The sequence below is a fragment of the Protopterus annectens genome, chromosome 4.part1 (assembly GCF_019279795.1).
Source record: "Protopterus annectens isolate FY-2018-M chromosome 4.part1, PAN1.0, whole genome shotgun sequence".
NCBI lineage: Eukaryota > Metazoa > Chordata > Ceratodontiformes > Protopteridae > Protopterus > Protopterus annectens.
In genome coordinates, this window is record NC_056734.1 from 847,756,152 (window position 1) to 847,778,036 (window position 21,885).

General features: G+C 38.1%; 1 protein-coding gene across 1 annotated transcript in view; it reads left to right on the forward strand.

Annotated features, from left to right (window-relative positions):
* The first annotated feature begins 1,828 nt into the window (after positions 1-1,828).
* Positions 1,829-21,885, forward strand: part of LOC122801327 (extracellular calcium-sensing receptor-like) — a 216,826-nt gene continuing 196,769 nt past the window's right edge. Inside the window, exons 1-2 of the mRNA XM_044070868.1 lie at positions 1,829-1,928; positions 8,077-8,393. Coding sequence (XP_043926803.1) covers positions 1,829-1,928; positions 8,077-8,393 — 417 coding nt within the window. The remainder of the gene's footprint in view (positions 1,929-8,076; positions 8,394-21,885) is intronic.

Below are 21,885 nucleotides of genomic sequence, written 5' to 3' on the forward strand. Positions count from 1 at the left end.
TGAATTTGTTGAGTGAAATGATTGCTGTTTGTGGTAGTAGGTTTTGCGATCTTTTGTAATTAGTTTTTTTTTGTGGAGTTCTGAAGTTGTTTGAATTCTAGGAGTGAGGTGGGGGTTCTATGTTTTTGATATTGCTTCCATTGTTTTGTCTCTTTGGTGCATAGCTAGCTTAGTTTCTTTTGTTAACCAGGGACAGGGGTTGGTTTTGATGTGTTTGGTTCGAAGGGGGGCTTGCTAGTTAAGAATGGTTAGGAATGACTGGCTGAAGTCGGATACGGTGTCATCTAGTGGAAGGGTTTTTAGAGGGGTCCAGTCAGTATTCTTTAGATATTCTTTGAAAGTTAGGGGGTTGAAAAAGGAGAGGTAGTGGGTTTGAATGTAGTGGTGCTGATTTTGAAGAGTAGAGAGAAGTCGGTCGGCAAAGACTGGTAGGTGGTCACTGAAAGGGTCTGGTAGTATTCTAGCATTGGAGTTAAGATCTGGATGAGTTGTTAGAATCCAATCAATGATGGTTCCAGAATCCGAAGGTACGATCTTTATTTGGTCTGGTTGGAGAATTGATAAGTTGGGAGAACTTGTACAGATTAATTGTGTGGAAAGGGGCTTCTGAGTTAAATGAGGCCCAGTTAATGCTTGGGTCACTGAGGATAGAGATTTCATTTTTGATGCTGGAGTAAAACCAGGAGAGGATGTCTTCAAGTGTTTTGATATTATCTCCTGTGGGAATATAGAGGGCTCTGATACATATGGATTTGTGATGGTTTATTTTTAATAAACCTATTGTAATTTCAGCATTGGCAAAGGTTGGGATGTGACTAGTGTAAGGTGTTATGGTATTGGAGGAGGGGTAGATGATAGCTACTCCACCTCCTTTTTTGTGGGTTCCGTCTCTGTGAATGATTTGGTAACTGGTGGTAGAATATCATTATCTTTTATGCAGGATTTAAGCCAGGTTTCAGAAATTGCAGGGATCCTGGGGCAGTTGTGGGAGAGCTGGGTATGGAGGTTAGGGATTTTGTTTCTAAGGCTTTGTTCACTGAGAGTGGTGAGGTGAATGGACTTAGGTTTTTGGGATTGATTGTTAGGATTGGTGAGCTTAACGCTGGAGGTGGGTCCAGGGTTAGGGTGGATGTTACCAGACAGTGAGGGAGAGATGTGGTGGATAAGTTGTGTGAGGTAGTATATTTGGGATGGGGAGTTAGGGTTATGGAAGAGCAGTGATTTTCTGGTGTGACATTTGAGGATGGGATATAGGGAGGGAGGGGTAGGCAGAAATATGGGTTTAAAAAGATAGGTTGGGTTGGTGGAAAAGAGTTCATGTAAAATGAGTATGTAGGATGAGGTGGGGGTTTGTTGGTAGAAGGCATTAGAATGTGAATGTGAACTGTGGTGTGGTTTGGGGTTAGGGAGTTTTGAAAGACAGGTGAGATAGGTGAGAGAGATTAGTAGGGTAGATAGTATTAGGGGGTGATGAGATGGAAGGCATTGTAGTGGTGTAGGTGGTGCTACTCAGGTAGGAAGTGGGTGGGATGAATTGTTGGTTGTGTGTAATTGGTAGGGGGCTGGGGTGGGAGGTGTTTGGGGTCAATAAATGTGCAGGTAGTGGGGGTAGGTTGGAAATTGGGGTAGGATAGGGGAGCAGAATGAGCCCAAAGGGCGAACGGAGCGAGTAGAGCTGAGAAAGAGTAAAGTCCACAAAAACAATCAGTGGCTTGGACTTTGTAAGTAGGATGGAGCTACAGCCAGACAGCTAGGTAACTAGTTTCTGGAGTTATAAGGGAGAGCCCGGGAACACAGTGAAAATTACACTAGCATAGGGCAAGGGGGAATGAGAGAAGAACTTGTTCAGGATGAAGAAGAAGATGAAAACATGCAAGATAATGCAGCAACAGGGGATGTTAAGTTATCAAATATGGCTAAGTTGCAGGGTATGGTGTCTATTGTGGGTGTATGCTACTACCTAGTGGTGAAATGAAAAACGTTAATTACTGACATAAAGCAACCAAGGAAAATGCAAAACTGTAGTTGGGGAGGGAGGGAGGGAGGGATGGATGGCTATGGGTTGCAGTAGGCTGTTATCATGCATACCGCAGGTAGATAACAACTAAATACAATAAACAATAAGTTAAAGTTAGTGAACAGAACTACATACACATAGGCTTCTTTTGGAGGGTTAAAGCACACTTTGCAATAGCACTGAGGTGCCTAGGGTGTAGGCAATCCAAGGATGTCATCCTTAGGTGGGAGGTATTCCTGGTTAGAGAGGTGTAGTGAGGGGAGCACCAGTGGCTGGAGGGCGAAGAGTTCAGCAAACTGTGAAAAGAGAAGAGATATTGTTCAATATTTTAGGGACAGATAAAAAAACAGAAGAAGCTAAAGTAGGAGGATAGAGCGTATGAAGTAGGAGGAGGTTAGTAGTTTGTACTAGAGCATACTGTAGGGAGTGGAGAGAGTATAACAAAAACAAGTGTAGGTAGAGAGAGAGAAGTAAGATGCAGAGAGGAACTGTGAATTACTTAACAAACCAGCATATATTCAACTAGATAGAATAATCAGAATGTGTCCCTTCCGTGTAGGCACATGGGGTTCTAATGAGCAAATATATAACAGCTACGAATATTAACAACATATGAATAGAGTGCAATAGAAAAAAAGCAGCACACATTGACATGCTAATTATACAGATATTTGCAATCGTTTATGCACATATGAATAAACAGAGTGCAGCATGAACGAGCAGCAGTCATTAATATGCTACTTATACAGATAAACAAAGGCAAAATAACAGCAGTCGTTTATGTAGGTAAGCAGAGCTGACTGCAGCATATAGCAAAAATAGACCAGATAACATCAGTCATTTATGCAGCTGATCAGAGGTGAGTGTAACACATAGCAAACTAAAACATTTGTAGCCCAGCTTATATGCATTTGTATTACCGCTAGTGGTGAAACAAGCAGAGGTACATATCACTTTGAGTCATAGTGTCTGATATTGTAGTAGCATTTCCAAACACATATCCTTTAAAAAGTACAACTATAAAATGTTTCAGAGAATATTACATGCACATACCCTACCGATAAGCAGAAAGAGCAGCCTTACTGCAGGACTGAATGGACTGATGGATTGAAGGGATAATTTTAAAAATTGTGCCACAGATAGCACCACCACGATATAAACTTTAGGGAGGAAGTTCTTTTGGGGGGAGGGGACAGGGGTAGGAAGGGAAAGGGAAAAAGGAGGTGGGATATTGAGCTGAGAAGGAGTAGAGTCCACAAAAAACAATCGGTGGCTTGGACTTTGTGAGTAGGATGGAACTACAGCCAGACAGCTTGGTAAGTAGTTTCTGGAATTATAAGGGAGAGCCCGGGAATGCAGTGAAAATTACACTAGCATAGGGCAAGGGGGAATGAGTGAAGAACTTGTTCAGGAAGAAGATGAAAACATACCAGATAATAATGCAGCAACAGGGGATGTTAAGTTATCAGATAGGGCTAAGGTGCAGGGTATGGAGTTTATAGTGTGTGTATGCTGCCACCTACTGGCAAAATGAAAAAAATATTAATTATTGACCTAAAGCAGCCAAGGAAAAATACAAAACTGAAAAGTCGGGAAGGGAGGGATGGATGGCTACGGGCTGCAGTAAGCTGTTATTATGTATGCAGTAGGTAAATAACTAAATACAATAAACAATAGGTTAAAGTTAGTGAACAGAACTACATATACATAGGCTTCTTTTGGAGGGTTAAAGCACACTTTGCAATAGCGCTGAGCTGCCTAGGGTTTAGGCAGTCCAAGGATGTCGTCCTTAGGTGGGAGGTATTCCTGGTAAGAGAGGTGTAGCGAGGGGAGCACCCATGGCTGGAGGGCGAAGAGTTCAGCAAACTGTGAAAAGAGAAGAGATATTGTTCAATATTTTAGGGACAGACAAAAAACAGGAGAAGCTAAAGTAGGAGGATAGAGCGTATGAAGTAGGAGGAGGTTAGTAGTTTGTACTAGAGCATACTGTAGGGAGTGGAGAGAGTATAACAAAAACAAGTGTAGGTAGAGAGAGAGAAGTAAGATGCAGAGAGGAACTGTGAATTACTTAACAAACCAGCATATATTCAACTAGATAGAATAATCAGAATGTGTCCCTTCCGTGTAGGCACATGGAGTTCTAATGAGCAAATATATAACAGCTACGAATATTAACAACATATGAATAGAGTGCAATAGAAAAAAAGCAGCACACATTGACATGCTAATTATACAGATATTTGCAATCGTTTGTGCACATATGAATAAACAGAGTGCAGCATGAACGAGCAGCAGTCATTAATATGCTACTTATACAGATAAACAAAGGCAAAATAACAGCAGTCGTTTATGTAGGTAAGCAGAGCTGACTGCAGCATATAGCAAAAGTATACCAGATAACATCAGTCATTTATGCAGCTGATCAGAGGTGAGTGTAACACATAGCAAACTAAAACATTTGTAGCCCAGCTTATATGCATTTGTATTACCGCTAGTGGTGAAACAAGCAGAGGTACATATCACTTTGAGTCATAGTGTCTGATATTGTAGTAGCATTTCCAAACACATATCCTTTAAAAAGTACAACTATAAAATGTTTCAGAGAATATTACATGCACATACCCTACCGATAAGCAGAAAGAGCAGCCTTACTGCAGGACTGAATGGACTGATGGATTGAAGGGATAATTTTAAAAATTGTGCCACAGATAGCACCACCACGATATAAACTTTAGGGAGGAAGTTGTTTTGGGGGGAGGGGACAGGGGTAGGAAGGGAGAGGGAAAAAGAAGTTGGGATATTGAGCCGAGAAGGAGTAGAGTCCACAAAAAACAATCGGTGGCTTGGACTTTGTGAGTAGGATGGACCTACAGCCAGACAGCTTGGTAAGTAGTTTCTGGAATTATAAGGGAGAGCCCGGGAATGCAGTGAAAATTACACTAGCATAGGGCAAGGGGGAATGAGAGAAGAACCTGTTCAGGAAGAAGATGAAAACATACCAGATAATAATGCAGCAACAGGGGGTGTTAAGTTATCAGATAGGGCTAAGGTGCAGGGTATGGAGTTTATAGTGGGTGTATGCTGCCACCAACTGGCAAAATGAAAAAAATATTAATTATTGACCTAAAGCAGCCAAGGAAAAATACAAAACTGAAAAGTCGGGAAGGGAGGGATGGATGGCTACGGGCTGCAGTAAGCTGTTATCATGTATGCAGTAGGTAAATAACTAAATACAATAAACAATAGGTTAAAGTTAGTGAACAGAACTACATATACATAGGCTTCTTTTGGAGGGTTAAAGCACACTTTGCAATAGCGCTGAGCTGCCTAGGGTTTAGGTAGTCCAAGGATGTCATCCTTAGGTGGGAGGTATTCCTGGTAAGAGAGGTGTAGCGAGGGGAGCACCCGAGGTTGGAGGGCGAAGAGTTCAGCAAAACGTAGGCTTCTTTTGGAGGATAATGACAACATGAGTGCAAACTATTGCACCAAGCACCTCAGGGAAATGTGCAATCCCACAGAAGTCACACATGGGTCTGGCTCAGTCCTGCAATGACACTGACAGATAAATATACTGTGCCAAAAGTATGTTGAGGAACTACTGCCAAAGTATCCTCAAGACAGAAGCCCGACATGTTCACAGTTTGTCCCTGGAAGGCCCCATTAGCAACTATAATGAGGCTATACATAGATACATTAGTATCCACAGGTATAGGAAGCCATGGATATTCCCATTTCCCATCTGTGGGTCATACATACTCACTAAAGCCCATAAAATATTCCTGTCTACACTACATCTATCAATAATTTCTTTATTATCAAAGATATAATGGGTTATTCTTTGTTGATATCTTTGCCTTCCTGGCCAGCCCAGCAACACTTGAAGGAAATGGTTTTGACTTGGCCAAGACAAGCTCCTCACACAGAGAAATAGCTTGGGTGACAACAGCAGCATGCATCTTTACCAAATGCAAAATAGATAGAAAAGGCACAATTTCACCTTTTATACATTTGCCTTTTTTGATTTCTCTGTGCATGGTACAGAAACATGTTAAAAATGACTAGGATTCACAAACAGGATAGAAGAAGGCTAATCACCATAACAAGTTCTACATCATTTCTCACTTCCATCGCATTAATTCTTCATTTACATACATTCAATGAAGACAACCACACAAAAGGGAAACTGGCCTCTATGAATCACAAAGAAGTTCTACGTTGGCATGACCTGTGCAGATTACCTTTACTCCTGAGTATTATGACTATGCATATCACCCTTTATTGTTAATCGTGACTCTGTGCCCAGTAAAAAACATATATTATGGTGAAATACAAATATCACACAGAAAATTAAATGAAACTTTAATTCTTCAATGATAATACTTGCTTGACTCATTTTCAGCCTGACTTTTTTTCCAAACAGACATCTAGTAAACTGATTCTCTGTCTGTTAACCAACAACCTTCTTCTTTGGGCAATTCTACTTGAAACATGATATTTTAACTTTGGCCATGTTATCAATGTTTCATTTTTATGTCCATATGTCTCCATGTAGACATTTGAGCTTGCTTATAATCACTCCCCATATTGTGAGATTCACTGTCGACAGAAAAAAAATGTACTTTATTTGTGCTGCAAAAAAATCACATAAACTCTGCATTTCAACGTTATGAGCACTTACTGTGTCAAGTTTTATTCCTTCTCCTTCTCCCCAAGATTGTATAAAGTCAAAACTTCCTGAAAAAAAATACAAAAGAATTACAGTGTGACAGACTTTTTTATACTTTCTTAAGAATTTAAAAATGCATGCAACCACAAGGAAAATAGGTTAATTTAGACAAGAAGTATACTAACATAATATTTTATGCAATTTGATCCTGAAAAATTAGTTTAGTTGATTTCAAGATAATAGGGCTGTCATTACTGAACCGGCCAAAGAACATTTTCCCAGCAAGAATATGGTCAGCAAAATTCATTATTCAGAGGGTATCTCTGCTTACCACCTACTTATTTGTAAACATCCCTTCACTGAATAACTTACCTGGTGATTCTGCCAGTACAAAACACAGACATCATCAGTGTGATGGTAGAGAGTGTATTATTTTGTTAATTGAATGTTTTCTTGATTCACAGCCAGTAATTTCGGGTTTCTATTAAACCAGCAAAGACTTAAAATAGCAAACGCTGTTTAATCGACCCTCTTTACTTGAAATGGTGAAATCCCAAAAGCACGGAACAGCGATTTTTTTTTTCCCCAGGGAAAAAAAATCACTGGGCCATTTTTGGGACTTTGCCATTTCCTCCACTATGGTGCAATCTCAGAGTTGGTATATTTAAGTAGGGAGTTGTGGTGGGCACAGCCCTCCCACTTTATTTTGTGTTTGGGGTTTTTTTTTTATTTTTTGTTTGTATGGAGCAGTGATTTTTTTCCCTGGGAAAAAAAATAACTGTTCTGCGTGTTTGGCATTTTGGTGTTTCGACATATTAGGGTCGATTATACAGCATTCGCTATGTTAAGAATTTGCTGATATAATATAGACCTGTAATTTCATATTAGAACACCTATAGTGTTGATGTTACATGAATGGACCATATTACAATACTCATAGTTTTCCATTTTACATGACCATGCTATATGATACTACTTTGAATGTTGATGTTGCTTTACCAGATAAAATTAGAACATTCCCAGCAGTGTTTTGTTTACCTGACAAAAATCATATTGCAGTACTTCTGTTGTTGCATTTACATAAATCAATGTCATTAACACTGTCAGAACTGATTCTGGAGTTATGCTCTGCCATAGATTTCATAACAAACACAATACTTTAACTATGACATCATATTATTTTTAGAAATGACTGTAACTAACTAATGAATTACCATAATGACATTGTGGAATTCAAGTCAAATAATGTGTTATTTAATAACAGCTATGATGATAATCTGGAGACATAAATATAAAGCAGTGTATGCCATATTGCATGTATTAAAAGCTAAGATACCATACAAAGTTTGTTGCTGAAGTAACCTGAGAAAGGAGTTCATTGAAATAAAAATAGATAATCAAGAATACTTTTATAGATTTATCATCGAGCCATACCAGAACCTGCAGGCAACTGTGTTTGCCATAACCGAGGTGAATCAAAATCCTCACATTTTACCAAACTTTACCTTAGGATTTAAAATGTTTGACTCATGCTTGTCAGAAGTTAAAGCACTTGGTGGAGTTTTCTGGATGTTGACTGGAGCAGAAAAGGAAGTTCCTAATTACAGATGTCAGAAATCTCAATCCCAGTTATCTGGATTCATTGGAGATTACCAGTCAAACACTGCAGTTCCCATGGCTAGAGTTTTGGGTCTGTATAGATATCCCCAGGTATGTGATACATATTGTCATTGTTATGTGCATCAAAATGAATAGCATGTTCCTGTTATTGTGTGACAACAACATTTGTATACCATATTAGGTTTTACTATCTACTCATAAACTGAGAACATGATCATTATTTGTACTTCTTGGGCAGTGAAGAAAATAACTCAAATAAAGAATAGTTTTGAATACCCTGTTTTTGTTAAATTCACTCAATTTTTGAATAGTTAGAAAACACTAATAAATAATATATTTCAAGTGTTGCATATTCCACTATGATGAACATTAAATTATTCTTATTTATCTTTCAAGCACTTTTTGAAACATCATTTTTAACCTTTCTTTTCTGTTTCCATAGTGCATTCCACATGGCTAACCATTCTTGGTTTATTAAATCTCTCTCTTTCTGTATATTAAATTAGCTCAGATCAATATGCCTATCATTATAGTATTTCCCCTCATAATGCTTTACATAAGCTATGCTAATATATGCATTTATCAAATGTACTTGTCTAATTCCAGGTATGAACTCGGTATATCAGGTGGGAGGGGGAATCATAATCTCCATCAGAATATATCCTGTATCAAAGGTCATTATACCTCAGGTAAAGTGTAAAACTATACTGCTGACCAAATAACTATTGAACCTTTGATATGATACCGGTTTCACTTTTTTATTATGTAAGACTTGATATCACTTAATAACTGGTTTGCCTTTTCTAGCTTTTACTGGCAGAGATACACAATGAAAGAAATGTAGTATGCCAAATACTAGTGCCTACCAAACATTAACGATCTTGCTGAATTCTATAAAATTTTCTGCATTTTGATTAGATTAAAATGCCACATTTGTTTTATACACTATACAAAAAGTTAAAAACTCTACCTCGTTCACATTTGGGTAGTGGCAAATTAATGGAAGTGAGAAACTGCGTTTAGTCTACTCATCCTTTGAAGAGAAATGAAACAAGGCTTCAGTGATAGAACAGTTTGTAGGAGGGCAGGCAGTGGGTCCTGCATTGGGCTTAAGGGACGGAACTTAGACTGGGAAGCAGTGCAGATGTCCAGTAACTAAGCAGGGTCTGTAAAAGCCAACAGCAACTCCCTAGTGTTATAGTCTCTGTTAGCCAGCAGAGGTCAGAGGACGTAGGATATATTGAAGACCTCATGAGTACTTTAGAAGGAGGATTCTACATTAGGGGCACTTCACATTTTGGAAAGGAAACAGAAAAAAAAAATTATCCCACAAAAATGAAAAAACAAGAGTAGGATATCACTGAGGTCAGACCTTATGTTAGTCTTTTCCAATTTCCTTATAAGTGACATTATAGGGCAAGAAACTGGGATTTGCTTGTTTGTTGATAACCAGAGATATTGACTTAAATTTTACAGGAAAAAGGAACATCCTACATTTGGTCTGAGTGTTGAAAAAGAAAACAAATTTTCATGGAATTTGGCATTTTAAGCCAGAGCGCTCATTCACCAGAACTTGTGTTTTGTATTTTATCTACTAGTTAAACTGTTAGCTTGATTTATTCAGTTCTATATGTAGAATCAATTTTACTGCTATGTGTATATAGGTAGGTAGATAGATAGATAGATAGATAGATAGATAGATAGATAGATAGACAGATAGATATAGGTTCAGTCCCTTTTGTTAAGAATTGTTTTTATAGAGTGCAGAATTTGTTATACAATTTATCAACTGCTGTTTTGATCATGTCATGCTATATAGGTGACTCACATGCTGTTAACAATAGCTTAGTAGTATATGTTTCACTTTGATTATATTTGTGCAGCCATGAACTCAGTATATTTAAATAAGAAGGTATAGGAATGTAGCAACCAATGTCATGGGCATAGGCAAAGTTGCCGCCAACATAAAATATGCTAGTGACTCCAGGATGATTTTTCAAACTAGTAGATCTGTACTATGTGTGATTGTAAAAGATTACTAATTGAGCTTCTTTTGCAAACTTGTGTAATGTTTTAGTAACTGTTTGTAGTGTTATTGTATTTGAATGAATCCAAAGGGAAACTATTTAGCTCCCATTTTGTGATTGGATGATTTATGATACTTTGTGTTTTTTTTATTTGTGCTGTCACATCTATACTGTAACAAGTGTATTTGTTTTGTGCAAATGATGTTTTTTGCGATATGAATGTGTACTGTTTGAATGAGTGAATGCTGTTATGTGTGGTGCGAGTGCATGTCTGTGCAAGTGTGTGTGTGTGTCTATGTGTGTGTGTGTGTGTGTGTGTGTGTGTATGTGTGTTAGGAGTTTGTGTGATTTGGTTATGCTCATGGTTTAGTGTGTGCTGTAAGTTTTTGTGGATGAGTGAGGTTTTACTTATTATTTACTTAGTACCAGCAGTACAGGCATGTTTTTGTAATACCAGTAATGCCAGTACTGAGATAATAGTGTGTTTTTGTTTGTTGCATGAGTGACAACCTCTATACCGCAGGCCAGTTATCAAGGATCCTCAATCCTCACCAGCGACACTGGTGAGAGAAGGTCATTAAGAACAGGAATGGATTTACACAGTATTTTTCAGATGCAGCTCTCTGAATCAAGCACAGTTTCCCCGAAAGAGCACATGAAGAACATGCTTCAGGCCTGCGACTGGACTCTGTCTCTCCAGATCCCAAACAAAACTCATTTTAGAGCACTGTGTCCCAGTTCCAAGTAGCTGACATACTCACACCTGATTATTTGATCCTCACACACACATACACACACACACACACACACACACACACACACACACACACACACACACACACACACACACACACTCCTAGGAAAGGCAAACATAGATCTGCTGCCACCAGTCAACTACTTTCAGGCTCTTACAAAGGTATCCAATTACACTGAGTAAAATCAATACTAATATAAATGGTAGAGTGTAACCAAAGCAGCAAGGCTTTTTGGAGTGGCCAAAGTGTCACTAAAATAAGCACAAGTACTCTCAAGATATTAAAAGTATTCTCTAAAAAAACAGACACAATAAAAGGTATAAAATATTTTATAATAAATACTAAAATAGAAGAAATGAGGATACTAAATATCGTAGTACAATAAACACCAGCGTTTCAGTCACAGGAGAAATAAAAATAACATAGTTGGACAGATTCAAACAGATACAGAAAAACAATACTTAACTAATCTCATTGTATTTCCTGACTGTCTAAAGAATAACTGCTCCCTAGCTAACTTAATTAATACAGCAAAGCAAGATTAGACACTAAGATGCTTAATTTAACAAGGCAAAGTGATGAGCTTCAACCTAAACTGAACTGACTATGATAACTGTCATAGATTTTTATAACAGATTCTAAAGAAAACAAAATAAAACAAGCTGCTGTGTGAGTTCCATCCTCTCAGTACTGGTTATAGAATGACATCACATCTGAGCACCTGCCTGTGGTACACTACACACTTAAAGCTTTGCTAAGATCTGTTGCAGTATCTGAAAGCTATAGAACAATTTCAAAAACTTCTACTTTTCTCTTCCAGAATTCTTTATTTAAACATAGACATTTAATCAGTTATAATAACACTGTTAATGCATTTTCAACACAAGCCTCTGTACAAGTCAGTATGATAGTCAAATGACACAAAATTAATTATTTAACATCTGTTTACCAGGAATGTCTGACTTGGAACAAAGCCAATTTTTAGTGGAGGCCTGGGGAGAAACACTCCATATACATGGCTTTGTAATGTGAGAAGAAACCAGAGCACTCAGAGACACCCCACATGAGTGCAGGGAGGGCATGCAGACTCCACACAGAAGGTACCCCAGCTGAGAATCAAACCTGAGAACCTCTTGCTGTGAGACAACAACACTTCCAAGGCACCACTGCTTTGTCCTCAGGGGTGTAGTGGTGCAAAACTTCAGATAACTATGCTGGCATATTTTACACATGCACTGCCCTATTCTCCGTGGCACATAGGGCAGTACCTCACATCATCACATCATGTATAGCTAAATTCTAAGTGTTATATTATGTGTAGTGGGTGTGATTTTTTTAGGGGTGTCTGTAAAAATGTTTGCATTTTGAATGGTGTTAGACTACTGCAGGACTGTAATACTTCCCTTTTCCTGTTTTAATTCAATCTTATTGTTGGTATTTATTAAGTAGTGAAGGTAAGCATTGTGATGGGGCTTGCCCACTTGCAAAAAAATATTGTTGTTTTCATTTGTGTTTATTTTTTTAATATCATTGTTATGTGGGACAGATATTTGGGTGGAGAAGAATTTTGCATTGCTGATTGAGTGCATTGACGTTTTCTGATATAATCAATGCAACATATTGGTTATCTTTGTTATAGAGAATGTACATGCTCCCTTGAATGTGATCTTACAGTGTATACTGCAGTATGATGTGTGGGAATATTCTCACCACTTTTCACAAACTAGCAAGGATTTTATTGGCATTCAATGCTGTATATAATGAAGTTGCCTGAAAGCAATAAACATTGTCAGTAAGTGAGTTCTTCACCCAGAGGATCATTTAAAAGAAGATCTGGAATTATTGAGTGAAAACTCAATTAAGGCTAGCCTGTTAATTGCACTTATATAAAGTCTATTTTTTTTTTATGGACAGCCTCTTGCCTACAAGGGATAGGCAGACTTTGAAATCATACTGGATGTAATCTAAGGCACTGTGCAATTCTGATTTGCTCTGCAAAACCAAGTGGGTTACAATTTAGATTTGCTTAAATTTTTATATAGTACTACCTTCAGTAGTTTTAACTTAAACTGGCAGAGAATGCAGGGAGCTGTCCAGAGATTTTCTGATTGTTAGTTTTGATCAGTACATCCACTGCTAAGTTCATACCATATCTGGTCTACAAATTCCCCATAGTACTTTGACTTTTTTTCCTGATGTGGATAAATGGGATTCATAACTACAGAAGAAATATTAGAGAAAATCATGGAGTCACAGGTGGAAAGTGACAACAAGCTGGTGCAGCTACAACAACAGCTGATTAGCCTGGCCAACATAATTGTAGACCCCAAGACTACTACGCAAAATAGACAATCTGGAATCATTTTTAGTGACATTTGAGCACTCTGCCACCACAGAGCATTAGAGCTGAACAGAGTGGGCATGAATCTTGTCATCCTAGCTGACACAAAAGGCACCAAAAATGTACAGGGGAATGAGAAACTTAAGGAAAAACTTTTAGTGAGGGTTGGTAAAACCCCTGAGGTACAAGCAATAACATTACATAACTAGACTTCTAATTTCTCTTAGCAAGTAATTGCACAGATGTGTGAATCTTTAAAGCTCTGGCTTAAACCTGACAAAAACAGCAAAGAAAAATGTTAGACATTTTAGAAGGAGATGTTGTTTAAAAGAACTTAATTTAGCAAAATATGAAAATGGGTACTGCAAATTGATCCCAGCACTCTTATAAGCTAGTAACTTTATTAGAATGCATAACAGTTGATGACATAGTATATAGAAATTAACTGCTTGCTTCTAAGAATAAAACTGTAGTAAGAAGAGTTATTTTCTGGGGAAAAAAATCAACAAATAATACGTTAATGTGTTACTAATTTGGTGGAAGAGTTACACTGCTAAATTCTTTGCTTAAAAGAATATCACTGAAAGAGCTCAGAAAACTAAAATGTATGTGTTTTCTGTGCAGTGTGACAAAGCTACACCTAAGACGATTGAGTTAGCTTTGTGTCACTGTGGTTCAATCAAGCTAGTAATATGCTTTATTTTTTTCTTAGAAGGAAGGGACATTTAAGCTGTGCTAGATTCTAGAAGCATAATTCCCATAGTCATGAGTCCCCTGGTATGTATGCAGAAGATTACTATAAATCAAAACTGTAGGCATAATATGTATTTGCAGTGACAGAAAAGGGTATCTCCTTATGCATGTATAAATTCAGACAGTTCTTGGAAAACAGTCACATCCTTGGCTATAAACCTTGATTTAACTCATTGTGTAATACTAGAAAATGTTTTTTTTTTATCCTTAAAGCACTATGGGAAATGTGTAAAGTAGAAGAACCCAAAGGTACAGTGCAGTAGAATGATACACGTCAAGAAAATGACAGATCAGTTTCTAGATACATCCATTTAGTATATGAATATTGAGAAAAAATGACACTCATAAAGAGATCCTGAACTAAACCAGGAGACGATAGATGGCATAGAAATGACAAAATTAGCTATAATTTGATAATCCTGTGTTTTATCAGGAATGTGCTCTAATAATATCACATCATAAATTCAAAACTTTAAGAGATGTCAAAATAAGAATGGGAGATGAAATGAAAGGAAAGTTTTAAATGGAGATCAGCTGAATCCAGAAATATGTGTAGAATCTTACAAGAAGTATTAGCACAGAAACAGACAGGATAAAAATAGAGAAAGAAAATTGCTTGAGTGCAGACTCTCATCACAGTGAGTGAGCATAGATGGTGGGATTAGCAGGAAAATGCAGAGTTTCAAGTCTCTTTCTGTTAGTGAAAAGCAGATATCTGTAACCAGAAAAAGTAAAACAGAAAGTGAGTTTTCTTTAGAACTACCCTACGCAGGGAAGGCATAGAAGAAACTGTAGTGCCAACCACATTTTAAGGAAAGATAGTGAAGAAGGTGTAACCATGACTTCTTTAGTTAAAAGATGAGTTCTTGTATGAAGTAAGTAGGAAAACAGAATGCATTCTGCATCACCTAATAGAGGTAACATTTCAGAGGATTCTCATATTGAAGATAATCCATAGTTGTATGGTAAGAAGTATCACGGGAAGAGACAAAAGTAAGACAAGAGTATTAGCTAGATTTCAATATCCAGGTGTAATGAAAAAGATACAGGTATAGTGTGCCTCTCATTCAGAACCTTATCTTATATATAAAAGTCCCTCAATCCCAGTGACTATCATGGAAGTTCCATTTGAATATATTGCTATTGAAATCATGGTTCCATTAGTAAAATTCAGAAGTGGGTGTCCATATATACTTATTGTAATGGATTATGCTACCAAATTTCCAGAGGCAGTGCTGTTATGCAAAACTAATGCTAAGGCTAGTACCAGAGAACTGGTACTTATGTTGCCCATACTGGGTATTCCTCAGGAGACACTTACTGACCGAGGTACTCCCTTTATGTCAAGGGTGCTCTATCAGTTATGTCAGATCTTTAAAGTCAAATAGTTGAAGACTTCAAGTCTACCATCCGCCGAATTGCTGGATTCATAGAAAGATTTAATAAAACACTGAAATATTTGCTAAGAAACATTACTGATGCAGATGGAAAACATGGGACTCATTATCACCCTACTTTATGCTTCCAAATAGAGAATTGCTAAAAAGTAGAAACGTCAACTGTATTTGCCACATTTAAACTTTTCTGTTGAAGCCATGCAACAGGGCTCCTTGAGATTGCTAAGGAAACTTGGAAACAGCAAAATATACCATTTAAAAGGGTACAGAATGCCATATTAGTTTGCAAGATAGATTAAAGCTGTTAATGCCTATAGTAAGATAGCATATGCAGAGAACCCAAAAAATGCAGCAATGAAGTTATAGTAAGCAGAAGTGCAGCTAGTATTGTTTTTGCTATAAGGATTGGATCATTTGGTTCTGCACTTCACATGTTGAAGCTAGCTGTTTCTGCAGTTTTTAAAGGTAGAAGAGAGAAGACTTTTATGAGGGGTGTCAGGCCTTGGAACAGCACTGAGTACAAGTTGACTCAGCTACGGCTGTGATTATAAGAATGCCAGATGTAGAGAATTACTCTAAGAGGCCAGGTAGTTATGCTAGTGTTCTCCCTTGGGAAAAAAATCTTTGATCAAATGGCTGCAGCCATTTGAAGTGAAACTACAGTAAACTATAAAGTTTAACAGCCAGGAAAGAGCAAGAGTGGTGCAGCAAATGTACCACATTAATGTACTGACACCAAGGAATGAAGCAGAAAATTCTGCAGAGAGCTTGTGATCTTACAGTAGAGACAAGGGAGTCCTTACCAAAATTACAAAAGTAGGAAGTAAGGAATGCTTTCACAACTGCATGGGAGAACTAAACTGATAGACTGTAACATATAGATGGCACCTTCAATTACAGTTAGGATGTGGCTTTACAGAGCGCCAAAGTCACAAAAACACTTAGAGGAGAAACTAAATGCATAAATTAAACGCAAGTAGCAGCCAAGAGTTAGTAATTCCAAAACATGATGGAAGTATCATATTATTTAATGACTCTAGGAAGCTGAATACAATTTTAAAATTTGATAGCAATCCCTTACCCAGAATTGCTGGGTAATAAAGAACCCAGTAAAAGACAGGCAATTGATATCCCTGGACTTGAGAAAGGGACACTGGCAAATGCCCCCACTTACCTCTTCTGCTGAAGTAAAAATATCCTTATAACCTGTGATGGTCTGTTTCAGGACATAGTGTTACAATTCAGCCTACATGGTTCTCCAGCCATAATTCAGAAGCTGGTGCATGAAATACTGAAGTTTCACTCTTGGTATGATGCGGCATACCTTGATGATGTGGTCATTTACTCAGACGACAGGAAATCTCACTTATTTAAGCAAGCTTAACTATAAATACTATGAAAAGAATATGGCACATGGTGGAAACAAAGTACTTAGGATGCCTTATAGGAAGAGATTATGAATGATCTGTAGAAGTGTCAGCACTAAGAAAGTACAGCATTTGAACTTTAGTGAAATGTATAATTAATTAGTTGTTAAAATGAATTATTAATTATTTGTTTAACCTTGTGAGTGAAATAATTTTTGCAGGCTTTTTTCAGCCATGGTCTTGGGCCAAACAGTCAAAGACAAATGTAATATTCCTGAATGATTGTTAAGCTAACCATTCGAACAACATGTATTCAGGAAGAAAGTGAATTACATGAAGAAAAGCATCATGCAAACTTTACATAGTCAGTGAACAAAGCTGCGATCGAGTCTTCTACCCATTAGACAGTAACACTAATTCTGTACTGAACTGTCCACTGGGGTTGCCAAGGTTCTTATACATTGTGATTGCTTAAATATTAATAATGTTACAAACATGCTCTGCACCTTTTGACAAAGAACATTGACAATGGAATATTTTCAGTAAAGCCAACTAAATTAGCAATGTAGACATTCTTATTAGAATCTTACAACAGCACAATTATGCAAAGCCTGTATAGCCCTCCATACATATCTCTCAACCTCTTAGGAAAAGAAAACTTGACAAAGCCATAAATAATGGGGGTATGGTTCAAAAATAGGGACATTTTTTAAATATTGCTATTACAAACTTAGAAAGTTTATAGAATGACAGGTTTTGTGTTAGCATGAATTTTCTGAAGGGTATGAAATCTAAAACTCAAATATATGTCATTATTTTCTGACTTCAGTCTTTAATGACTTGGCAATGCTTTGCCAGAAAATCACAGGTATATGAAAAATGGACCAAAAATTTGAAACAAAATTCTGGACATTCTGCAAAAATCTGTACAGTTGAGAGGTATGTCTCCATAATTTATGCAGTGAGGCAAGCCTAATTTTTCTGAGCATTTTGTGCATTTTAAAGCTTATACTGATTCAAAGGGTATTGACACCCTGCTTAGAAATGGGCTTGTATTATTCATATTAAAAAAAAAAAACAAATACATAAATCTATACGTGCATATACATGCATACATAAGTACATACATACATGAATAAATAGATAAATAGACAGATAAGTGGATAGATAAAGAAATGAAAACATGACCATATGATATACCATGCTGCTCAATCAATCAGCTTATAAGGTCTTATTGTGACAACATGTTCATTGTTATTGCACACAATATATTGACTACATACAAATATGTAACGCTTCCCATTTTTTATAAAATTTTTCATCTCTCTGTTTCAAGTCCTTCAGTCATTATTACTTCTCAGACAATTGTCTTCTCATTTGCTATTGGTTAGTGTGCTTGTGTTCACCTTGAGTTTTAATTGATTGTTGCTATAGGTTAAGAGAGTTTGCACAGGGTAGTTATAAGCTGCCATTGGCTGCACTTTGAACAGCTGTACTGATACTGGTTTTACTGTTATTACTGTTGCTGTACCTGCTGTGCTATTCTCTCATACTTGTTACTGTAAACTTGTTCGGTTGCTGCTTATAAATTTGTTATTTATTACTAACATTCCTGCTGCCTTGGTTATTTGTGACCCCTCCACTCAGCTCTTATCCTGCTTTTTATTTAAAAGTCTCTGCAACTTTCATTGTTAATACTTTGGTGCTTGTCATCTGTTGCATCTAGATTCTTATGCATATTGATGAAATGTATATGTTGGAGTACTGATCCCTTGCAAGACCTAGACTCATCTGACAGAGTAAGAATACCATCAGACTTGCACCCTCTCTATTACCAACCTCAAAACATTTGGAGTTCATAAGCAGGGTAAGAACTGAAAAATATGACAGGTGTAGACACCTGCATAATACAAAGTCCCCCCAAGATGATCTGTAACTACTTAGATGACTCACTACTGCCTGCAGATCTGCTCAATCATACCAAATCAGCACATGCTGGAAGTTGTCAGAAAGTCACTCTGCAAGCCTATTAGAACTTGGAAGCAGGAGTGTAGACAGTTTTTGTTCAATTTGTACTCTAAGGTCTGGTACTGCTACTCCCTCATGCATCCATGCTGCCCCGCCTCCATGCATCCATGCTGGCCCAACAAAATTTAGTCTTCTGAGATGTCTATGGCCACTCTTAATTGGTATTTAGTAGCAGTGATTCAGTGCAACAAGCCTCTGTCCCACATCAAAGTAACCAGTCTCACAGAGGTCCATTCACACACACACACACACACACACACACACACACACACACACACACACACACACACACACAAACACACACAGCATTTGATAACTTAAAAAGCAACCTAAACCATTTGCAATAAGCAGCTTACAATTTAGTCAAAAGGGAAGCCATCCAGGCTGGGCTGTTGGCTGTTCTGGTTTAGATGCATTTAATATCAGCCTAAGCCATTCACAGGAAGCTGCCCACAACCCAGTCAAAAGTAGAAGACAGCCTGAGACATTCACTGCAACATACCCCTCTACACAAGACGGCCAGTCCCACAATTGTCCATATACAGCAACCACCACACACTACCATACACCAGTGACAAAAGGGGAAGCCAGCAGATAGTCTCACAGAGGTCCCATGATACCTGACACAAAACCACAATGGAATGTAACTGCTGCTAGGAGCTGATGACTGCTCTGATTTTGATACCTTAAAAATGCAGCCTAAACCATACGCAATAAGCAGCCCACTATCCAGTCCAAAGGGAAGCCATCCAGGCTGGACTGCTGGCTGTTCTTCTTTAGATGTATTTAATAGCAGCCTAAACCATTCACATTAAGCAGGCCACAATCCAGTCAAAAGGGGAGGCCACCCATCCACAGCATACTGGTCAGCACACAACAATGTACAACCAGTCATGAGTACCTAGCTGCCATCATTCTGATCATCTGCTGTATCACCTTGGAAAGACATTAAACCCATGATCACTGCATGGATCAACCACCTGTCTGATATATCATGTATGTGCATCAAGGCCAACCTTCTTAAGCGTACATCAGACATAGTGTTTCATAGCCAAGTCTTAATGCATCATAGAGCACTGAGAGACTAATCTGCAGAGGAAACACTCACTGTCATAGTGTCCAGAATTGTTAATGCACTGTTTATATTTGGATAAAATACTGCAGTCAACTGCTGTAGGGTTGAAATGATGGTGGTCAGCAGCTTGTCTTGTGCAACTGCTCTCCATCTGCCCACCCATTGGTGAAGCTCATTTTTGAAACTGGACAGAGTGAATATGTCAGTCTTGTATGCTTTGTACAGTTCCATCCATTTCTCAGCATCTTTCAAAGCATGCAGCATGCTTGGCACACCAGATACTGTGCAATGAAACCTGGTCACCATTCTATAGGTTGGTCTTTTATTTTGCCTATGACATGATCCAGGAATGGAATATGCATGTTCCTTTGATAGCAATGCTCTGAGTTAGCAGCAGCATATGGCTCTGAGGGATTGGGATTTCTGTAAGTGTAGCATGTCCAACAGCTCTGGGTTTGACATTGCCTTGTATGTTAATCAGAGATCGCCTCTGAGTAGACGATATGTGACAGAGTATAGCTGGAGTTTTTTAAGGCGGTCAGCATAGGGCATCTGCTTTAGGCCTGTGATTCTTTTAGTGAGGTATTTCTGTGGCCTTTCCAATTGTTGCAGATGTCTTGGGAGGTACATACCAAACGGGGCATTGTATTCTATAATGGGTCTAATAAGGGATGAGTACAGTAGGACACTGACCTCCTTTTTCTGGACTTTGGCTGCCAGATGTTGGACTTCTTCATACAGCTCTGAAAAAGAATTGTCAGCATTTGATCTCATTGCTTGAAGAGTGTCAGTAACAACCTTTTCTTCTTCACAAACCTGAATCAAGTCAGTCAATCTGTTCCTGCTGCAGGTACAGATGAAGTGGCTTAATCATATCAAGCACAGACTCCATTGTAACCATCGGTATAATGAAATCGAATCTTGTGAAAGAGTACAGAAATCTGTCAGTATCTGTTATACACAGCAATACACTTTAAAGTAGTGACAAGGATGACATATTTATTCTACATCTTCATCCTCACATAGGAACTGTGTGAATTCCTTAATGTGGGCTAAACATTCATTGTGATGTTTAGCAGATGAATTTAGCATTGCATTTACTTTCTTACAGATGTCAAGAGTGTTTGCCATACCATGCATTGCACATGAATGAACTATGGCTGTGCTGAGCTTGTCCACTTTACAAGCAGTGTACACAGCTTCAGGAAACAGGACTTGAATTCTTGCCTGCACACCATTAAAATGGCCAGATGGGTCTATATCACTCAGTCAAAATATGCATTTGTTGAATACGTATTCATTGAACACTAATCAGTGAAACTCATTTCAGTGAACCCCGGACTTTTTACCAGGGTTAGGAACCACTCACCCACCAGCACTGGAACAGACACTGCACTAAATAAAACCCACCCACGTGGGGTGCTTTGCTTCCTACTACTCCAAATGTGGGGGACTGTGCCCCCCAACTATATATACCAACTCCGAAATCACACTACAGTGGGGAAAAGGGAAAAGTTGCAGTGATGGCCAAGTGCTTCCAAAGGCAAACATATTGCTTCCATTGTCATAGCCTTGTCTTCACAATAACTCATTGTCCACACAGCATGCTGTGAGTCTCTGTAGAAAGAGGTTATATAAGGCTTTTTTCTGTGGTGTCATTCACTTCCTCAAATTCAATGAAGTCTTCATGGATTTCTACAGTTACGTCACTTCTAGGAACATAACTTATAGCCAGAGCCACTTGCTCTTTATGGGAGATGTCAGTTGTTTCTTCAGCAATTAAGCTGAAGAACATTGCCTCTTTAACTGTACTTAAAATTGTTCTCTGAATCTGTAACT